The sequence below is a fragment of the Colobus angolensis genome, unplaced genomic scaffold, assembly GCF_000951035.1.
Source record: "Colobus angolensis palliatus isolate OR3802 unplaced genomic scaffold, Cang.pa_1.0 Scaffold198, whole genome shotgun sequence".
In the NCBI taxonomy this organism is placed as follows: domain Eukaryota; kingdom Metazoa; phylum Chordata; class Mammalia; order Primates; family Cercopithecidae; genus Colobus; species Colobus angolensis.
Genome location: NW_012115132.1, coordinates 3,533,261 through 3,555,752, shown reverse-complemented (window position 1 = coordinate 3,555,752; position 22,492 = coordinate 3,533,261). Strand labels below are relative to the sequence as shown.

At 38.8% G+C, this 22,492-nt stretch overlaps 1 protein-coding gene across 2 annotated transcripts in view; it reads right to left on the bottom strand.

The window, feature by feature from the left end:
* Positions 1-22,492, bottom strand: part of SAMD12 (sterile alpha motif domain containing 12) — a 418,596-nt gene that overhangs the window by 167,465 nt on the left and 228,639 nt on the right. The window contains exon 4 of one of the 2 annotated variants that reach the window (XM_011941081.1): positions 14,483-14,623. In XM_011941081.1, coding sequence (XP_011796471.1) covers positions 14,483-14,623 — 141 coding nt within the window. Of the gene's footprint in view, positions 1-12,915; positions 14,624-22,492 lie in introns of those variants that run through there. The other variant, XM_011941080.1, reaches the window with a different exon arrangement.

The window sequence follows — 22,492 nt, the reverse complement described above, 5'->3', positions numbered from 1 at the left end:
TTGAACGCCCATAACTCATCTTTCTTTAGAGCAATAGTAGTAATTTAAGATCCTTCAAATCCACAGTCAAGCCACAAGGTCACGGCGATATAACAATGCAACCTATGACCATCTTAAATTGTCTAAACAAGAGATATCACATATATTGTTTCATCTAGTACATTTAAATGCAAAGTGGTCAATGCATTTGAGGTTGGTGAGTTCTGCAGGGGCAGACATGAAACATTTTTGAAGTCTCTGAAATTCCCTAAAAGTTACTCATCATAATGCAAAGAATGACTTAAAACATTGAGCTGTGAAGCAGCAATGACAAGGATCATTCCTGATAGAAAAAGTACAAATTAGGTGAATAATGTGTAGACAAGTCTCCCATACGCTGGTTAGAGGAACCATCAGGGGTGCTACAATAGGCAGATATTTTTATCATGACAATGTAACAGACAAGGATCATGAGTCCATGTCAAGCCTTAAACAAAACTCCTTCTTGGATTAAATGATCATAATGGATTTCCAGAATAAAAATGAAACAGGGATAGATGCTAACTAGGATATACATCTCATAATTCTAACCACTACTGAGAAACTGACACATGATTTTAATAATCCCCTCAAAAAATCTGTGTTTCAGCCTTTAAATATAAAGCTCATTCTAAGGAGAATTTCTCTGATGACTTAAAGACTTGATAAAATTAGAAATATTCCTGGCCACAACATTTCTGCAAGAGTGGGAAGATTTTGAAATGTGTTGGGGGAAATCTTAAGGAGGTAGCAGTTTGAGAAAATGTGGACTTGGAGGAAATTGAGAAGGGACACATGGTTGGTAGATCATAATCAAATAAAGCTGAATGAAGAAATAGTAATAAAAGACCCTAGTTACAGAAGAATAATCTCTTCAGATGCCTATTAAGTTACTCATCCAAAATTCTTATCTACCATGAGCCGCTGAGCTCATGGTCATAGGAGAAGGTTCACTTAGCAATCACTTGAGAGTGTCACTCAGGAGAACATTTAAGGACTGAAAATACTAGATGAAACAACTCAAAGCAGGTGAGTGGCTTATGTTTAAGAGCCCTTGCCATCGTCTTGTCGGGTCAATAGAAAAAGATCACAAGGGAATAAAGAGGTTCTTAAAAAAAGAGATCCTAGGTAATGTTGCTCGTGGAGAAAGATGATTCAAAATGGCTTTGTAGCTACGTTTATTTTCTTATGAATCCATAAAAAATTGATATTGCATTCACTGCTTTGAGAAGATTAAGTGGAAAATGAAATAGATGGAGAAAATGAGAGAAAAGGGCAACAATTAAATTTATGTTAGAAAAAACATACAGAGGATCCACCTCCTGCTAGCACTATGCAAAGCAAAATTAGAACACAATTGAAGTTTGCTCATAGTCTACAAGGAAGACAAAACACCACCATGCCTTTATACAGGCTTCCCTTTCCGCCAGTCTTTGTGCACCTGTTAACATTTTTATCCCTTAAAAACTAGCTCATTTGTTGTAGCACTGGCAAGTGTTCCTTATCCCACCTATTCCCACGCGAGGCTGAGTTCCAGCTCTGTGCCATCATTATACTATCAGTATCTCTATAATGGCATACATCGCTCTGTCCTTATTGCTAGAATGGACACTCCCATTTTATCCCCAGTACCTCACATAAAGCGTGGAGCACACTGGATGGAAGAACAATGGATACTATGTGATGAATACAACATTATTAGTCTGAACAAAGAGAAGAGGGACCAAAAACAAACAGACACATAGACAAATGGAACAGAATAGAGAACTCAGAGATAAGAGTGCACACTTACAACAATCTGATCTTTGACAAACCTGACAAAAACAAGCAATGGGGAAAGGAGTCCCTATTTAATAAATGGTGCTGGGAAAACTGGCTAGCCATATGCAGAAAATTGAAACTGGACCCCTTCCTTACAATTATACAAAAATTAACTCAGGATGGATTAAAAACTTAAATGTAGGCTGGGCACAGTGGCTCACTCCTGTAATCCCAGCACTTTGGGAGGCTGAGGCGGGAGGAGTGCCTGAGGTCAGGAGTTCGAGACCAGCCTGGCCAACTTGGTGAAACCCCATCTCTATTAAAATACAAAAATTAGCTGGGCATAGTGGTGGGCACCTCTAATCCTAGCTACTCAGGCAGTTGAAACAGGAGAAGTGCTTGAACCAGGGAGGCGGAGGTTGCAGTGAGGTTGCAGTACATGCCATTGTACTCCAGCCTGGGCAATAAGAGTAAACCTGTGTCTAAAAACAAAACAAAACAAAACAAACAAACAAACAAACTTAAATGTAAAACCCCAAACTATAAAAACACTAGAAGAAAATCTGAGCAATACCATTGAGGACATAGGCACGGGCAAAAATTTCATGACAAAAATGTCAAAAGCAATTGCAACAAAAGTAAAAACTGACAAATGGGATCTAATTAAAGAGCTTCTGTACAGCAAAATAAACTATCATCAGAGTGAAGAGAAAATCTACAGAATGGGTGAAAATTTTTGCAACCCATCCATCTGATCAAGGTCTAATATCCAGAGTCTACAAGGAACTTAAACAAATTTACAAGAAGAAAACAAACAACCCCATTAAAAATTGGGCAAAAGACATGAACAGACACTTCTCAAAAGAAGACATTTATGTGGCCAAAAAACATGAGAAAAAGCTCAACATCACTGATCATTGGAGAAATGCAAATAAAAACCACAGTGAGATACCATCTCATGCCAGTCATAATAGGGATTATTACAAAGTCAAGAAACAATAGATGTTGGTTAAGTTGTGGAGAGATAGGAATGCTTTTACACTGTTGGTGGGAATGCAAATTAGTTGAACCATTGTAGAAGACAATGTGGTGATTCCTTAAAAGACCTAGAAGTGGAAATATCATTTGACTCAGCAATCCCATTACCTGGTATATACCCAAAGGAATAGAAATCATTCTGTTTTAAAGACACATGTATGCATATAATCACTGCCACACTACTCACAATATTAAAGAAATGGAGTCAACCCAAATGTCAATCAATGATAGACTGGATAAAGAAAATGTGGTACGTATACACCATGGAATACTATGCAGTCATAAAAAGGAATGAGATCATGTCCTTTGCAGGGGCATGGATGGAGCTGGAAGCCATTATCCTCGGCAAACTCACGCAGAAACAGAAAACCAAACACTTCATGTTCTAACTCGTAAGTGGGAGTTGAACAGTGAGAATACATGGACACAGGGAGAGGAACAACACACACTGGGGGCCTGTTGGGGTGGAGGGCTGGGGGAGGGAGAGCATCAGGGAAAATAGCTAATGCATGCCAGGCTTAATACCTAAGTGATGGGTTGATAGGTGCAGCAAACCACCATTGCACATGGTTACCTATGTAACAAACCTGCACATCCTGCACATGTACTCTGGAACTTAAATAAAATTTTTAAAAAAGAAAAAAGAAATGCAAAAGGATGGGAGAATAATTGGTTCTGCCAGAAAGATGAGGTAAACCTTTTCAGGAGAGTTAATATCTCATCAAGGCTATGTCTTTTCATGAGTTTTATTATACGATATTCACAACAATCCTGTGAAATAGATCCTATTCCCATTTTTATAATGAAGATATCTTAATTTCTGACAAGCAACTTGCCCAAAGTTAATACGTCCATGAAATGTCTAGAATGGCTAGGTGATGCTCAGGAGTTTGATTTTCATTCTGTAGGTAATTGGGAACCATTAAATGTTTTAAGGATGGAAATAATGTTGTCAGAAGTATATTTAACTCTGGCAATAGAAGTGGGAAGTTAACTGAAGTAGAATTGAGGGAGCAGGACAGAGACTTCAGATCAAATGATAACTAGAAGGTTATTCAAATGGCCTGGGAAAGAGCTGAAGAGGAATGAATTAACACAGTGGTTAGAGTAGAGATAAGGCTGGGAAAGATAGGAAACTCACTTCACAGGCAGAACTCTGAGGATTTGGTCATGGACTCCATGTGAGTGATGAGGAAAATGGAATAATCACAGGTGGCTCTGAGCCTTCTATGACAGGTGACAGCGTGAGTCATAGAGGTATTAACCTTGAGAACCAACACAGGAGGAAGAACAGACTGGGGAGATGGTAGAAAAGATAATGGGTTAGATTTGGATGTTTTAAATTTGAGATGTCAGAGGAATATGCCTGGGTACACATCTTTTAGAGAGAGAAAAATAAGAATCTGTAGTTTCAGAGAGGTGTAAAATGTAAATCTGAGAGTCACTATGATGTAGGGGATGCTGAAGTGGTAGTGGGTGAGATAGTCCAGGCAGCATGCAAAATGCCAACAACTAAAAGGACCTACCCCCAGGAGGAATCAACATCTGGGAAGTGTCAGAAGAGGGCAGTTTGCCAACAGCCTGAGAGAGGCCATTAGAAAGAGAACCAAGAGAGTCAATATCATGTACATGGAACATGTGAGCACCAAGGCAAAGAAAAGCTCTTGCTATCCAATGATAAAGGATAAGAACTGTGTTGAAGAGAACTGGCATGTGAACATCAGATTTGTAACACCAAAGCCTCAACTAAACAAAAGACATGAAAGAGCCTGGAAATTCAAATAGCATAGTTTGAGACCTACTAGACAATTAGAACATCAGACATTGTTCACATATGCATAAAAAGGAATCTGACTGACTCATGTTTTCTTTCTCAGGAGCAAGAAGATTCTTTTCCTCAGAAGAGAGACAAAAGGAAGCGTTTCTCAGTATCACTTGTAGAAAGACATATCCTATTGCCTGGTCAATAGATACTGAGAAAATTTGTTTTGAATTAATGAGTTAATGGTAAACACGTTTGACTTGAACTTACCTTGAGACAGTTTACAAAAGACTCTCAGGAAATTGGGGCCCTTAACGATACTGGTGGCTCCAGGAAGTACTAGGTAGAACTTCTACAAAGACGCAGTGTTTTGTTTGTTTGTTTGTTTTCCAGAAAACCTCCCATTGTTTTTATATGCATTAAAGCCAGTCTCTAATTCTGTTTTTCGTCTTGTTCCACCATCTTAAGAATACTGATCTGGCAGTTTCTTATGAGGTCGAACATACATTTAAGGTACCAATCAGCAATTTCACTTCTAGATATTTACTTTTTTAGTGAAATAAAAATCAGTGTTTATAATAAAAACCTGCGTGTGAGTGCTTACGGCAGCTTTGTGTCAAACAAAACTGCAAACAACTCAAATGTCCCACAGCTGAGGAATGGATACACAAACTGTGGTTATATTAGGTTGGTGCAAAAGTAATTGCAGTTTTTGCCATTATTTTTAATGGTAAAAACCGCCATTACTTTTGCACCAATCTAATACATTTAGTGGACTACTCTGCAATGAAAGTGAATGGAATGATGACACATCACAGCTTTGATAAGTCTAAATGCATCTCCACAAGTGAAAGAAGTCAGACCCTATGACTCCATTTATATAGCATTCTGGAGAAGGCAAAACTGTAGGGATAGAAAACCTCATAGGTTGCCAGGGGCTGGTAGTAATAAAAGGAGCTGACAACCAAGGAGCACACAGGAGAGTTTTTTCTGGAGTAAGAGAAATTTTCTATCTTGATTGTTGTGGTAGTTATTCAACTGCATGCATTTGCCAATACTTGCATAACTGTGCACTAAAATTGGTGAATTTTACTGTAGGCAGTACAGTATATACCTTGATGAAAACAATGAGATAAAAAGAATACTGGCACGGGAATTAAGAAAACTGCAACCTAGTTTCAGTTACGCCACTAACGAGCTGTGTAACTATGAACAAACCTCTAATCCTCTTTGGGATTTGGTGCCCAAATCTGCAAAATGAGACTGGACAATTTATCAACAAGTCTATTGCTCCATTCTACAAAGACTTCCTTCTTTAAGCAAGGTGGTGGACCAGATGGCCTATTTCAGTTCAGATGGCCTACTTGAGTTGCTGAAGTATCATTGCGGAGGTGACTAGACTAAAATAGCTAGTCCGTACATACAGTTCTAAAAAGTCTTCTTGGATTAGAAAGTAGTGTTTCTAATTTTTGTTGTTCCAAAAGACAGAGCTTTGGGAAAGTCCATCTGGTTATGCAATTCCCGAGTAAAATTTGACACATATATTTGGACAATGTGAAAAAAGTTCTTCAGGAAACACTAATGTTTAATGAGCTGTAACTGGCCCTGGTAAACAAACATACACTTCTTTTTTCATCTTATAGGCACTAATTATATGAGGATGGTAGCATCTACTACTCACATCTGCCTTACTCGCAGTTGAGACACTGTTTTCTATTGCCTGAATTTACCCAACCCTTAGTTGCTGATATATTTTTACACTTTCTACGTATTTGCAGTGAAGAAAGTCACTAAAAGGGACACCCCAAAAATAGCTCCACACTACAGCATGAGAAAATAAAAGAATAAAAATAATAATCTTGATGATTTTAAGAGCTTTGCATTTTTTTACTTTGTAAAGCAGGGGTCCACAAACAATGGGCTAGCTTTTTTTTTTTTTTTTTTTTACTGTGGTAAAAACTACATAGTATTAAATTTACTATCTTAACCATTTTTAAGTATACAGTTCAGTCATGTTAAGTATATCTAAGTTGTTGTGCAACAGATCTCTATAAGGTTTCATCTTGCAAAACTGAAACTTGTACATGAAACATAAATTCCTCCTCCCCCAAGCCCTTGTAGCCACTTTTCTACTTTGTTTCTATGATTTTGACTACTTTAGATACTCCATATGAGTAGAATCATGCATTATTTGTCCTTTTGTGACTCGCTTATTTTGTTTAGCACGATGTCTTTGAGGTTTATCATGCAGCATGTGGTAGGATTTCCTTCTTTTTAAAGGCTGAATAATATTGTATTGTGTATATATACCATGTTTTCTTTATCCATTCATCTGTTGTTAGACATTTGGGTCACTTCTATCTCTTGCCTATTGTGAATAATGCTGCACTGAACATGGGTGTACAATTATTTCAAGATCCTGCTTTGAATTCTTTTGGATATGTGCCCAGAAGTGAGATGGCTGTATCATATGGTAACTCTATTTTTAGTTTTTTGAGGAACCTCAATACTGTTTTCCATAATGGCTATACAATTTTATATTCCCACTAACAGTATACAAGGGATCCAATTTCTCTACATTCTTGCCAACACTAGTTATTTTCTGTTCTTTTGGTGGTGTCCATTCTAATGGGTGTGAGATGATATGTGGCTTTGATTTGCATTTCTCTAATGATTAGTGATGTTGAGCATCATTTCATATGCCTGTTGGCCATTTGTATACCTTTTTTGGAGAACGATCTATTTGAATCCTTTGCTTATTTTATTATTTGGCTTGTTTTTTTTTCCCCCCTTATGTTGAGTTGTAGACATTTCTTACCTATTCTGGATATTAACCCCTTTTCAGATAGGTGATTTATATATATGTTCTATTCTGTGTTGTCTTTTCACTCTGTTGTTTCCTTTGATGTGTATCAGTAATCCTTTTTGTAAATAAAATTGTATTGGAACACTGCTATGCCTAATTCATTTAAGTATTGTCTATGGTTGGGTTTTGCCTAGTAGGGGTAGTTGCAACAGATACCATATAGCTGGCAAAAACTAAAATGCTTACTAACTGGTTCTTTACAGAAAACGCTTGCCAACTTCTGTCATAGAATATGCAATGAATTCTATTATATGGTTTCTACATAAAATCTCATTTAACCACCACCTGGAGATGGAAATTATTAGCCCATTTGACATAATAAAGGCAATAAAGCATAATGGGTAAAAGTTTGCTGTGGAGTCAGACAGACCTGTGCTATGCTTTTTACTAGTTGTCTGACTATGAGTATGCTACTTAACCTCTTCATCCTCTCTTATACCCATATTGAAATTGGGGCTAACAAACAGGACTGACCATGGTAGCATAAATGTCAGAAGCTGATGTGACAATTAGTGCATGCTTTGTATATAGTAAACATTTATCACTCATTAGCTATATGAGAAACAGTCACATAGCTGATACTGAACATTCAGCATTCAATATTCCTGGTAGAGTTTTCCTACTGGAAACATTGTCCACTATTAAAAAGCTAAGGATACCCCTTGGGTCCTTGATTGTGGATTAATTTGAAGCATCCCAAAATATAATTTGCACCATTGCCATATGTTACATAAGGCACCTTCCCCCATTTCTCACGAACCAAACAGAAGGAAAGCATAATTATGTTTTCAGTTCTATACCATGTTTCCCAAGAGACAACTAGAAGTACTCTGACATAGCTGAGTTTCCAGCAGGTACATGCGAGCAAAAAAAAACCAAAAAAAAAAAACAAAAAAAACCCAACCAACCAGACTGACATCCTGGCCACTCCATGGACAGAACACAGAACACACCAAAAGGCTACACAGAGGAGAGAATCACCTTAAAGGCACCAAAGGGATGACATGAAAGCAAGTCCAAGCATTGAGTATGTTACTTGCAAATATCACATAGTAAGCAGGCCATTGAGAATAAAAGCAGGGGGAATCAGAGGTCAGGATTTCAATTTAAGGATGGCTCTGGATTTAGATGATGATCTGTTTCAGGAACTTTTGTCATGATTCAGTGCTAGTGCTTATATACTGATATATCAACTATGCATGCAACATACAAAAATTTTCAAATGCCTTACAGTTTTGGTCAGCAGCCAGAACGAGGAAAGCAAGAAAAAAGGGGGCAAAGAATTCCTCTTTTCCGTGTTCGGATAACCCACGGTGGCTAGGTAGAGCTCTTTCGGTCCATTTGTGACCATTTTGGCCACTGTCATGGAGCTCCTGGCCAACTGTGTAAAAACAATTGGTGTGGAATCAAAAGCTTAAGGCACGTTTTAAAACAGCGATCGAAAGACAGAAAAGTAGGCTTAGTTATCTGTTATTTTATTGCCTCTAGAAACACTATGGAATGAGCGTACAAATGATCATATATAATTTAAAGTTCTGATTACAAACCGATGCAGTTAATTTGATGTGTTTGTGTGTGTGTATGTTTAATTTCTACATCCCAAAGAGTGTTGTTTCCTTGAGAGAAAATCTTAGCGTGCATTCCTTTGTTCATTTTTGGGACTGATTTCCAACTCTGTGGCAGGTTGCTTTGAATGTCTTCCGTATGGGAATTACTGCATCCTTTAAGGATGTAGTTCTTCCTTGGAAACGGTAGCCAAACATTTAAGTCCAGATCTTGTATTTAAGGTGGACAATCAAGCACTGACACACTGTGGATCAAAAATAAAGCTTGGAAAAAACAAATACCCCAATTAAAAAACAATCTAAGAATCGGAGTAGATATTTTTCTAAAGCAGATACACAAATAAGCAGTAAGTACATGCAAAGGTGTGTGGGATCATTAGCCATCAAGGAAACGCAAATCAAAACAATAATGAGATACCACTTTACACACACTGGAATGGCTATAATAAAGACAGACAATAACCAGTGCTGGCGAGGATGTGTTGAAATTGATTTCTCATACACTGCTGGTGGGAATGTAAAATGGTGAAGTCACCTTGGCTTTCATACGCATGGAGCTACCATACGACCCAGAAACTTAACTCCTCCATATGTATCCATGAGAAATGAAAACATGTGTCCATGCAAAAACTTGCACAAAAATGTTCAAAGCACCATTATTAATAACCAAAATTCAGAAACAATCCATCAACTGATGGATAAATAAAATGTGGTATAGTAATACAATGGGATATTATTCAGCAATAAAAAGACAATAAATACTGACACATGCTTACAACATGGGTGAATCTTAAAAATCATTATCCTAACTGAAATTATCCAATCACAGAAGACCACATATTGTATGACTCCAGTTACTGAAAATGTCCCGAATAGGCAGATGGACAGAAAGTAGATTATAGGTACACACCACATAATGTTTCAGTCAATGACAAACCACATATACGATGGTGGTCCTATAAGATGATTATACCAAAGTTTTATGGTACATTTTGTATGTTTAGATATGTCTAGATACACAAATACTATTGTGTTACAATTGCCTGCAGTAGTTAGTACAGTAACATGCTGCAGCCTAAGAGCAACAGGCTATACCAATTAGCCTAGGTGTGTAGCAGGCTATACCATCTCGGCTTGTCTAAATATACTCTATCATGTTCCCATAATGATGGAATCACATTTCTCAGCACATATCCCTGCTAAGCAATTGGGATTCCAGGAGCTGGCGTTGGCGGCATTGGGAAGAAATGGGGAATGACTGTTAATGGGTACAGAGTTTCTTCTTGGGTTAGTGAAAATGTTTTAAAAATTATTGTGATGGTTGCAACACTCTCTTTACACACTAAACGTCACTGAATTTTAAGCTTTAAGTGGGTAAGTTGTATGTTATGTGAATTATGTCTCTATAAAGAAGTTATAAAAACGATTATTATAAATGTATGAAGTTGATTAAATTGCGTGGCTTCTATTACTGATAGCCAACAACATTCTGTATTTACTATCATACTGTACTGAGTGATTTACATATCTTAGCTCCATTAATTCTTACAACATCCCTATTTGGTGAGCACAGCAAAATGTGTTAGGTACAAGATTTAAAATTTGGGCCTGTCTGATGCCAAGATTCACCCTTTTTCTTTCTTGTTTCTTTTAAAAAATTTTATTCCTTTAAATAGTTAATATACTCATACATTTCATAAAACAAAGTGACATAAAAGGCACACACCCTCTCTCCATCCACCATCTTCCCTGTCCCACAGGTGCAGCTTGTATTAGCTTCTTGTACATCATTCAGCATTTCCTTAAAACAAAGCACATATGGATATACATTTTTATTTCCCCCACTTTGGCAAATGTAGTATACTATACGCATTGTTCAAATATAGTATACATTGTTCTGTACCTTGCTTTATTCACATCTCATAGCATCCCAGAGATCCTGCCATATTAGTATTCTTCATTCTCGTATTTATAGCTAAGAGTACACCAGTGCCTGGATGTACCATAATTTAATTTGCTATTCCCCTGAAGATGGACAGTTAAGTTGTTTCCAAGAAACTATATTTTGAAATTGCCTCCAAAGGCAAGAAGAAAACTCCTAAGAAACGCAATCATTTTAAAAATAAATTCCTTTCCTCAAAAATGGACTACTTTGAAAGTGATAACTCTTCTTAAAATGTGTTGGTTAGTAAACACTTGTTAAATATCAATGCAATGGTCTAAACGTTAAGTCTCCTCAAAATTTGTGTATTGAAATCCTAACCCCCAAGGTGATGGTATTGGACGGCGGGCCCTTGCGTGGTGATCAGGTCTTGGGGGTGCAGGTCTCATGTATGGGATTGGTGCTCTTGTGAAAGCGACCCCACAGAGATCCCGCCCCATGTGACGTTACAATGGTTAGAAGGCCATCTGTGAGGAAGTGGCTGGTGCCCTGATCTTGGACTTCTCAGCCTTCAGAATTGTGAGAGAAATTTTTGTTGTTTATAAGCTACCTAGGTTATGGCATTTTGTTACCGCAGCCTGAACATGTTAGATCATCATCAGCAACAGAAATTAAATGCATTACACCAGAGTGACAGCCCCACGTGAGCCATGGAAGGATACTCCATCTCTATGGATAACAACTGTGATTCACCCTCTTGAAGAGGGAAGCCCAAAGATTTCCAAAAACATTCCAAAGTCTTTGTTTGTACTTATTCAGCATATTGTTTCTGCTGAATAATATTTACAGAGATGAAGAATCAAATACTCATTACTGAATTACCTACAACCTCTATGGTGAATTTCTATATGATATATATTTTAAACTTTTCAGTTCACCTGAGTGGAATGAAATTCTAATATTTTTATTATAGCAAACCTAGAACTAAAATATTTTACACTTATCCGACTGTCTTTAGAACTTCTATTATCAGTCATAAGACATAAAAACAACTTGTCAATTTTGTTTCCTTTTTTTTTTAAAGAAACTAATGCTTCAATAAGGCTATGTATTTTCTGAAGGATGCCTGACATAACATGAGTTTGAATACTAACATGTGAAGAACCGGCTCATGCCTGAAATCCCAGCACTTTGGGAGGCTGAGGTGGGTGGATCGCTTGAGTCCAGGAGTTTGAGACCAACCCAGCCAAGATGGCAAAACCACATCTCTACTGAAAATACAAAAAATTAGCCTGGTGTGGTGGTGCATGCCTGTAATCCCAGATACTTGGGAAGCTGAGTCATGAGAATCACTTCAACCTGGGAGGCGGAGGTTAAAGTGAGTCAAGATTGTGACACTGCACTCCAGCCTAGGCAACAGAGTGAGACTCTGTCTTGAAAAAAGCAAAGCCAAAAAGAAAACATGTGAAGAACAAGCAATAAAAGAGGTAATGTCAGCACAGACCAAATATCCAAGAGGTAGAGAACAATGCGATCTTCCAAAGGGAACTGAATGAAAGAATTAAAAATGTACAGCTTTTCAAAGCTAAAGAAAGTGACAACAACTGAATTGAAAGGGCTGAACTGGGCATTAACTTCCCAGAACACATATGTATGTTTAGTTTAATAAACCTGAGTACTATCTTAGGAAAAATCTTATATATTATGCATCTAGGGCAATGAGAGCTGTAGAAAATGATTCTCCAAAGCAAACACACTACAAGCTGACACCAGAAGAGGAAAAGAGCCAAAGGCACACACAAAACATCACATGTGAGTTTAGGTCTCTATTCTATAGATCATCACCACAGGGGGAAGAAAATGAGCTGTGAAAACCACAGACACTAAACAGAAGCTGGGCAGCTATGCTTGTGGTTGAAGCTTAAAAAAATGCATGTTTGTGTTTTCTGATTGTAATTGTAATATGAATTTGCAGAAGATTTGGAAAATATAGAAAAAATAAGAATTTAAATCATCCACTTATCCCACAATCCAGAGAGATCCCTTATTAAAATGGTTGGCATATTTACTTGCAGTCTGTTTTTTCGGTAGATATAAGAATATATGGTTTTTACAAAATTGGGCTTATATTACGCATTCGATTTTACACGTGACCTTCCCCCCACCTTGTATGACTTCAGTAATTTCCCGTGTTGTCGTGTATTCTTTAAAGATGTAATTTTCATAACTGGGCATTATACTCAATCTTATCAATTTAAGCAGAATTACATTATTATTTTCATATTGCTGGACCTCTACGTCTTTTGTAAATTTTCCATTTTCCAAATAGCTTTCTGTGATAAACTTTCTTATCATAATCTTCATATTTCTATCTACTTCTTAAAAGAAACTTAAAAGCATATCAGTACTTCACATTCAAATTTAAATCACTTAGTATACCAGTAAATTCACCATTGGAAGTCTCTGGGGACAAAATACAAATAATGCATACGAAACAAACAATACTATTTTATGCTCACATGAAGTCTATATTTATCTTTCTAGAATAGTCATCTTTCAGGGAGCATATTATTTCCTCTAGGCAAATGAACTATTACTAGGTTAATCTAAATGCAATAACATGAAACTTGGCTGACCCAGATTTCTCCAATATCAGTACGCATGCAATTACAATATTCTGCAGAATGACAAATACTCAAGGCTCTCAAAAACACATATTTTATCATCCTTTCATTTAAAATGATGTACAATGGACACTAAAATAAAACAAAGTTTATAGCCAATGAAGGTTGATAGTATCCAAATCTTATGTAGACATATAAGTTACATACAGTGTAACTTATGGCTTTCTTAGAATTCTAATTTTATTTTGTCACTTCCACAGTTATTGAGATCTTAAGTGCTCTCATCATATTGAAGTTATTTATAATTCCTGTTAAGAATTATATACGCTTAACAGTCTGGTCCTAGAGTCACTATAGTCTATTTTAAAAATTATTCTTTCAAGAAGCTAAATGGGGTTCTTACAATCTCTAAAGTGTGTGTGTATAATACATTCACATATAGTTATACATATCTAAAATGTTTTTCTCCCAGTAACCAGTGAAAAGCAAAATAAAAATACAATAAAAACTCCACTTATATCACTGATCATCTTAACTATAGAATCACTCGAATTCTAAAGCACCCTCACAACTGGCGCAGGTGAAGATAGCTAGAGCTGGACTGTACAGTTGTGCAGGCTGCATACTATGCAACACTAGTGAGTGCAATCATACTCCGATTGATGTGACTGGTATTCTTTGGGGTTGTGCAGTATACAGTCCACACAACTGTATGTGATAACCTTGAAGTTAGCTCAGATAATTCTGTTTGCTCATCCATTACTTATCTATGCATCCTTTTCTCTAGTGAGCTATGAAAAATGTTTTCAAGGGGAAGTAATCTTTAAATCTGTGTACTATTTTCTAGGAAGCAAATTCTGCGAAGAAATAGTAACAAATTCTCCCTGGCTTCCATCTGTCCTAATAGTAAGGTTTTATTTCTTCCCGTCTCCCCTTCCATCCACCCACCAGGAAGCAACAGGGTACCTTGTGTGAGTAACTGTAGATTTCTGACTTCTTCTCGCACCTTCAGCTGGAGCACCTGTTGTAAGATGTGCTGCCGGAGGTTCTCCTGGGCAATCCCCATTCGCTCAAGCTTTTTGTCAGTAAGTCTCAGCAGGGCTCGCCCTGCAGGGTTTTAAGAAATAAAAGGAAAAGCAAATGAACTACTTGCTGAAGAAAGATGTCCATTTTGGTCTTGACTAACCCTGCCATCACAGAAGTTTCTACCTAAACACAGACATTTTAGAATAAAAGTCCTCCATTATTATTGCTGACACAAATGGATTATCTAGGTGAAAAAATACATACATATTTAAAAGAGAACCCTAACTTTTAATTGAACATTGGGAAACCCCACTGACTCACACATTCAGTTAGAATGTGTGACTCATACATTCAGTTAGATAAAATAGGAAAACCTTAACCTGGATATTTGGGTCACAAATTGCAGGTTTCCATAGAAACAATGCTCTTCATCGGGGGATGGATTCTCAGGCTGGCCCACAGGAGCCCAAGTCACTGACAACTCACTTACAACCCAGCTGAAGAAGTGGATGCTCTAACAGTGGTACATATATTAACTCTAGCAATGTGTAACACAGGGTATAATAACATTTCTGTGAAACATGCATTTAAAGTCCAGTTTTAATCTGCAGGCAATTGACACTCCTGCTGTACCCCTGATGGGCTGAAGGTTCCATCTCTAGCTGGTGGAAGTTATGCCTTAATCCCAATTACTGGTCTAATGCAACGGTTCTAGCAGGGCTGAGAGGGAGAAGAGCAGGGTAAAAGAGCATCCAAAGAGTTGAAAAACAAGGCATCTCGAGGTGTGAATGCCTACAACGTGCAGACACCCTGGGCTACGGTCAGCTGGCATGGCCTCTCTTCAATCTCTTTTTTCCCTGTATACTTCTCTTCCTACTGTGATTTCCATCAAATTCTCCTCCACTCTGTGCTTGCCCTAAAATAAGCATATTTCCATTTTGAGGGTTTACTGCAAGAAATAAAGAGTGATCATTGCTAAATGCCCATAGCACCACCTCTACTCTTCTCCAACATTCCTACTCATCATATCTGCAGATCTTTTCTCACTTCCACAGATGAAGAAGAGATAGAGTCAACTACATGTGATGAATGATGTCTTCAGGTATATCATCATATACATTTCACGAGGAGACAGGCGAATGGAGAAAACCAGTTAGCAGCAGTTTGTGTTGTTTATGCTTCTAGTTTCCTTCCTTTTAACCTTTGCTAAGCGCATCAGTCAGGATAAGTTAGTTTATATGCTGTTGTAAAAAACAATTCCAACATATCAGTGGCTACAACAAACTTTGCTTCCAGTTTGTTCTGCATGCCAAACTACAAGTCTACCCATCTTGAACACTGCTGATCAATGTAAGAAGAGGGAGGAGAGAAGGTGCTAGAAGATCTTCATGCTATCAATGAAATGCTCAGCTTAGAGTCATTTATATATCACTGGCCAGAACTAGTTGCATGAACATTTCCACCCACAAAAGGGCCACTAATTGTACTCCCAATGTGTGCCCAGACGTGAGATGCTTAATAAGCAGCACTAGTGAGAATTATGCTAATATAGATGTGGCCCTGGACAAATGCCTAGAGAGAAAGTGAGCTCTTGGATGTGTGCATGATTGCAGTGGTTGGGGGTGGAGGTCTGAAGCTTCAGTGGAACCTGCATTTGTGAGAGGAATCCTACATAACTACAGCTCAGGCTTGGCAACACCAGGCAGATGGTGGTGGTCATGAGAAAAGGAAGGAAAGGACAAAATTGGACTCCAGTAATTTCCATTGTGTTCTGTGGTTGGTGGACTAATGGGCCCCTAAAGATGTCCTTGTTCTTATCTCTGGAACCTGTTAATTTCTTACCTTACATCACAAAAGGGACTTTGCAAATGTGATTAAGGTAAGGAGGATCTTGAGATGGAAGAGTACCTTTCATTATCCAGGTGAGTTCAATCTAATCACAAGGGTCCTTAGAAGTGAAAGAGGGAGATGGGAGAGCCAGAGAAAGATGTGACAATGGAAGCAGAGGTCAAAGTGAAGTGGCCAAGAGCCAAGGAATTCAGGCGCCTCTAAAAGCTGGAAAAGGCAAGGAAATGAGTTATCTCCCACACCCTCTAGAAAACAGCTCCACTAACACGCTGAGTTTAGCCTTATGAGACCCATTTTTGGACTTCTGACCCCCGTCAGTGTAAGACAATAAATTTGTGTTGTTTAAAGCCATGGGAGTTTGTGATAATCTGTTACAGCAGCAGTTGGCCTTGTGACTGGAATTTACATGTTTTTAAGAAGTCAAACAGATGGCTTTAGATTGCCTTTCCTTTCCCCATTTCCGGTTGCTGGCACACACAAAGGTGAAAAGCAGAGGAGTGCTAAAGAGAGGTGAGCTTGAGTGCCGGGCTTCCAGAACAGCCCTGCAGTCCAATGCTTTGCTCACTGTCAGACCTTAGTCCAGAAGTTTCACTCAGAAAACAAAGAATAGGGCTTAAATATAATTTATATGGATAATTAGCCTCCAAATAACAGACATCTACATCTTTATACATGTCATAAACTTACAAATACTGCATAAAACACTCCCTGAAGCTCTGATGATCTTAATCCTTCCCAACATAAAAATGTAGATCACCCTCTCTCCTTTCTGTTCCCAATTATTTGGGCTGTGGTTTCGCAAGCTGTGGCATTTCCTAGCAAGAGCTGCTGAGGCGCTGATAAGACATGCGGCTGCTTTTGTCTTAAGCTGGCTGGGCCATCGTTAGAACACAGTGTTAAGGCATCAGAGGCAGGGTTTTATTCCAGTGCACACAGTTCAACTTTCCTTTGTTTGATGCCTTCCTGTAAACCTGTAGTCCCAGCCTTTTCATAAATGCATCTGATTGGTCAAAGTAAAGATACATAGCCCTACTAGAATGTTATTTCTACTTTGGTGGGTTAATTGCATTGGGTTTAAATATACGAGTCAGAAAATTTTGTCAGTTATAAAAATCTGTTCATTTTCTGACTGTGTGATACAAACAATCATGCTTATGAACATTTCACATATTAAATGTCCAACTGTTCAAATTATTTAATCCAAATCCTGAGAATTATTTCTACTCTGTTGGAAGAGAAATCGAGAAGTTAAAGAATATTTAAAACATGAGCGCTCGTCCTAATTTTTCCCACTCTACATTCAGTTGTGCTTTATCTTCCTTGGTAGGAAAACGAAAGGGTTAGTTTTCAAGAAAGATTAAGGATAAAAATTCTTTTAAAATTTCCTGATAAAATCACTTCTAGAGAAGAGCATGATCTGTACACCAGAAATCTTATTAACAAAATCTGATTCATGGTCTTCTTTGGATGGTTTCTATGGATTGATGGTTCTGGAAAATTTCTGTAATAATTAAATTATTTCTAGGAGTAAATATCCCATCAATCTCCTAGTCCACCACCTCCTGATGAATACAAAATAAACAAATGTCCAAATAAGTGGGGTACTGTTTTGATGAGGTATCAAGAAAGTGGTAAGTAAGCAATCATCACATTATTTTATCATTTATGTTAATTTTTGTTGTTTATCATAAAATTCAATTGTTAGTTCAACAAACACTTATTGAGCACTCACTATGCCTCTGTTACTTTGTCACTCCCCCTGGATACAGTGAGAAACACAGAAGACAGAGTCACTTTTGAAGCCTTCAGGCTGACAAGGAAGGTAATTCACGGCAAATGTCTATGAGTAGGTGATGAATGCTAAGAAATGCTAGGACTTAAGGAGGAAGCAAGAGTTAGACAAAACCTACTGATAGAGTAAATATTTTTTTAAAGTTGCCATATGAATGAAGAGGGGGGCTGCCATTGTAGACAGACAACACAGGAGCACCGTCCCAACTTGAACATTCCCTGCCTCTGCTCACAGGAGTCTCTTGGTCACCTTGCTCTGCAGTCCTCTGACAATACAGAGAAGGGCCAAGGAGTGAAAAATCAACTCAGTCTCAAACAAGAAGCACCAACCGAATTGCCTGATACAATCAAACTTGTTATAACAGTAATTAGGTGACCTGGGCTGCTGGGCCCTTCACCAACTCACAGACCCTTGGGGTTAGAAGAAGCTTAAAGTTTTTCACTTGCTCTTACTCCCTGCTTTTTACTCTTTTCCTTTAACAAGTATTTATTGATCACCATTATGTGCCTGCCACTATTCGGGGTGCTGTGGATATGGAGATGAGTAGTGTCTTCTGCCTGCATGGAGCTCACCATTTAGTGTTGGAGGAAGGTGATACACAAATAAACCGGCAACTAGATTTAGATCTAGAGACAGATGTATGATCCCAGATAGTCATAGTGCTCTGAAGAGAAAGCAGAATGAAGGGGCAGACAGGGACCCCTATTAAAAAGAGGGGGGCTATTGTAGTTGGGGTGGTTAGGATAGGAAAGGCCTCTCTTAAGGGGTGAGGCTGGAACCAGAAAGGAGAATGAGGGAATAGAAGTGTCAACGCAATTAGAGGAATGACAGGGAGACTAGTGTCACTAGGGCAGAGCAGGTGAGATAAGAAAATGGTCAGAAATGAAGTCTCAGAGAAGACAGGTTCAGATCAAACAGGGCCTCGGAAGCCCTGGAGAGGACGCTGGATTTTATTCTTCTGAATATGAAAAGTTCTGAGCAAGGGTAACTTGGGCATGATATCAGGTATTAAAATGAATCCCTCTGGTCACTATGTGGAGAATGGATTCGGGGCAGAGGCATGTGTAGGAGCAAGGAGGAGTCTGTGGACTGCCAAAGTGATCTAAACAGGAGGTAACAATGTCTTTGTACTGGGGTGGTGGGGAAGAAGTAATAAGAAATAGTAAAATTCTGGATATATTTTTAATAGCTTTACAATGCCCAGAAGTGGGGTCTGAGGGAAAGACAGACATCAGAGATGACTCACATTTCTGAGCCACCAATGTCTGGGGGCACCATTTCCGAGCAAGAAATTGAGTCACTGCTCAAGGGAGGATGCATTGGAAGGAGGAAATCCTGGCAGTATTACTGCTACTTTTTCTGTAGAGAGCACTTGAGATATGGAGAAGAATAAACAACGACAGTATTAAACAAAGAAAAACAATTAAAATATTCTTCTTTTCTTGAATGCTGTTATTCCTTCAATACTCTCCTCGAACCCCAAAGCTCTGAGTTGACTGGGGGGTAACGTAAGCATAGGCATATCGTGACCTCTTATAACCCAGCTCTGTGTTGTTTAACCTTATTAGGTGCCCTCAGAGCTAAAAACATTCCCCAGAACTCCTTGTAGAGGCTTGGGCCAGGGAATATTCAGTGAGGATGTTCCCGCAGCAGGAACATGGTACTCTGCTAGCAATCTTGGAAAATTAGAGTTTTGCTGCAATCTGAAGCTTGAGCATACATAGAAAAAGCATGACTGTGTGTGCTCCACTAGAATGCCAGCAACACAAGAGCAAGTGCGACGGTTATTTTTATATGCCGGCTTGACTTGGTTATGAAGTACCCAGGTACTTAGTCAAACATTATTCTGGGTGTTTGGGGATCGGATTAACATTTCAGTTGGTGAAGTGGATAATGCAGACTGCCCTCCATAATGTGGGTGGGCCTCATCTAAGCAGTTGAAGGCCCGAGTAGAACAAAATGCTGACCCTTCCTAAACGAAGAGAGAATTCTCCTGCCTGATGGCCTTTCCACTGCGACATTGGTTCTTAATTTTATAGCAGCCTGCCAGCCTCTGGACTCAAACTAGGACGTTAGCTCTTCCTGGTTCTACAGCAGCTTCTGGCCTTTCAACTCCAGCTGGGACACTGGTTCTGCAGATTCTGGATTTGCCAGCCTCCATAATTAAATAGGCCAATTTCTTAAATAAATCTCCTGCTGTATATACATGTATATGTATATATGTGTATACATATGCTCATACTGTGCATATACCCTCTTGGTTTTCTCTGGAGAACCCTAACATTCTGAGGGGGGTCTCTCCTGTCAGGTGCCCTGCTACCCTCAGGATTCCCTAGTGCTGCCTGTGTGCTGGCACACAGCAGTGCTCATAAGTATTTATTGAGCACATATCCTTAATGCTGTTAAATTAACATAAAGGTTATCTTCTTTACCACAAATTGATGCTCTCAAGACTATTAAATTACTTATATCAGAAAAGATGTAAAAGACTTGATTAGAAGCTGTCTGGTAAAACAACAAGAAACTGAACAAATAGAGGGAAGACGCTCCATTTTGTTTTGGTGACCACAGACACACATACATGCCAATTGAAAGCAATAGAGAACAGGAGACTAAATGAGGCCTAAAGAAAGACGAGTGCCTTTTTCTATTTTTGAACACACACCAACTGAGACTACAAACCCTTGCTGAGCAGATGAGCAGCAAGGAAAGGTGAGGGATAATTGAGTCACAGAGCAGTGTATTCATTTCCTACGGTTGCCATAACAAACTATCACAAACACAGGCACTTCAAACAATAGAAATTTACTCCTCAGAGTTCTGGAAGTCAGTTCAGCATCTGTTCCATTGGGCTAACATCAATGTGTCAGAAGGGCCCACACTCCTGTAGGGCACAATACATTCTCTGATACGCCTGTTTACTGCCAGCTGCCAGCACCCCTTTGCATGTGGCCACAAATCTCTGCCTCCATTCTATCACCTTCTCCTCTTGTGTGTGTATAATCTCACTCTGCCTTTGTCTTACAAGGTTACTTGGGATTGGATTTGGGGCCGGTCTGAATAACTGGGGATAATCTTCCCTTGTGAAGATCCTCAACTTAATACATCTGCAAAGATCCTTTGTCCTTGTAACATTTTCAGGTTTCAGGGATTAGGACCTGATGCTGTTGGGTGGATATTATTCAGCCTATCACAGCTGAAAGGAACGTTTGAGTTTCTGACTACCGCACAGGATTCATTGTGCTCCACATGGAGAAGTGAGGCACAGAGAACGTGTCCTGCCTAAGAAGATGAGGTAGAGACTTAGGTCTAGACCATGTCTCTGACTTTTAATGCCAGCCTGGTCTCTGGTCTCTATTCCAGGTGCCCTTCATCTTCTGCTCAGAGAATTGCAACAGACAGCCTGGCACAACTTTCCAAGATAAATGACTGCATGTCATAAGACATGATTGGAAATGACAGGGGAAGGTGGAGGTGAGCCAAGAGTGGCTTCAGACCCTGTTCTATTGGGAAATCTCAGTGCCACTGCATGTGGTTGGTGGGGGTGCCACTTTTCCCAGAATAGGATGAATTACAAGGCCTCTTTTCTGCCAGAAATAGATCACTGGACAGTTCCCCAAATAAATGGCCCTTTGTGCACTGGGTTAGCTCCAAAACTGCTCTCAGGTAAAGGTCTGGGTCATGCACTAAGCGAATGCCTCTGGCTCCACCCCAGTCCTGGCTGGGCCAGAGTAACAGGCACGGGGCATACAACCAGTGTCCCATAGACCAAATTTGTGCTTCTCCAATCATGCCATTACTCCAGAATTGGAATTTTGGGAACAAAGAAACAGAGAGGCAAAATCACGAAAGCATGGGATCACAGCTAAAAGGTGTAGATAAATGCCTAGGAAAGCACAATCTGAGTCTTAATTTACTCATCTCTACAATGGGGATGAAAACTACACTGTCTTACAGAATGACCATGAGAGTCAAGTGAAATAATACGTACACAGGACTTTCGCAACTTGGAACCACAATAACACAATTTGGATACTACTGTTCCTTGACTGGCCACCACCTCTTCTTACTCTTCCTCCTCCTCCTCATAACTGTAATAATAATACCAAATGCCTATGGTGCAGTTACTCTGTTAAACACTATCCTAGTAGCTTTACATAGATTATCTCATTTTCAACAGTTTTCTGAAGGTACTATTATTATCTATTATTATTTTCTATTATCTATTATTAAGAGCTATAAAACAGCTAAAGGCCTTGTACCTAATAACCTGCAGTTCTGGGATACAAATATAGGCAGAAACCATGCTC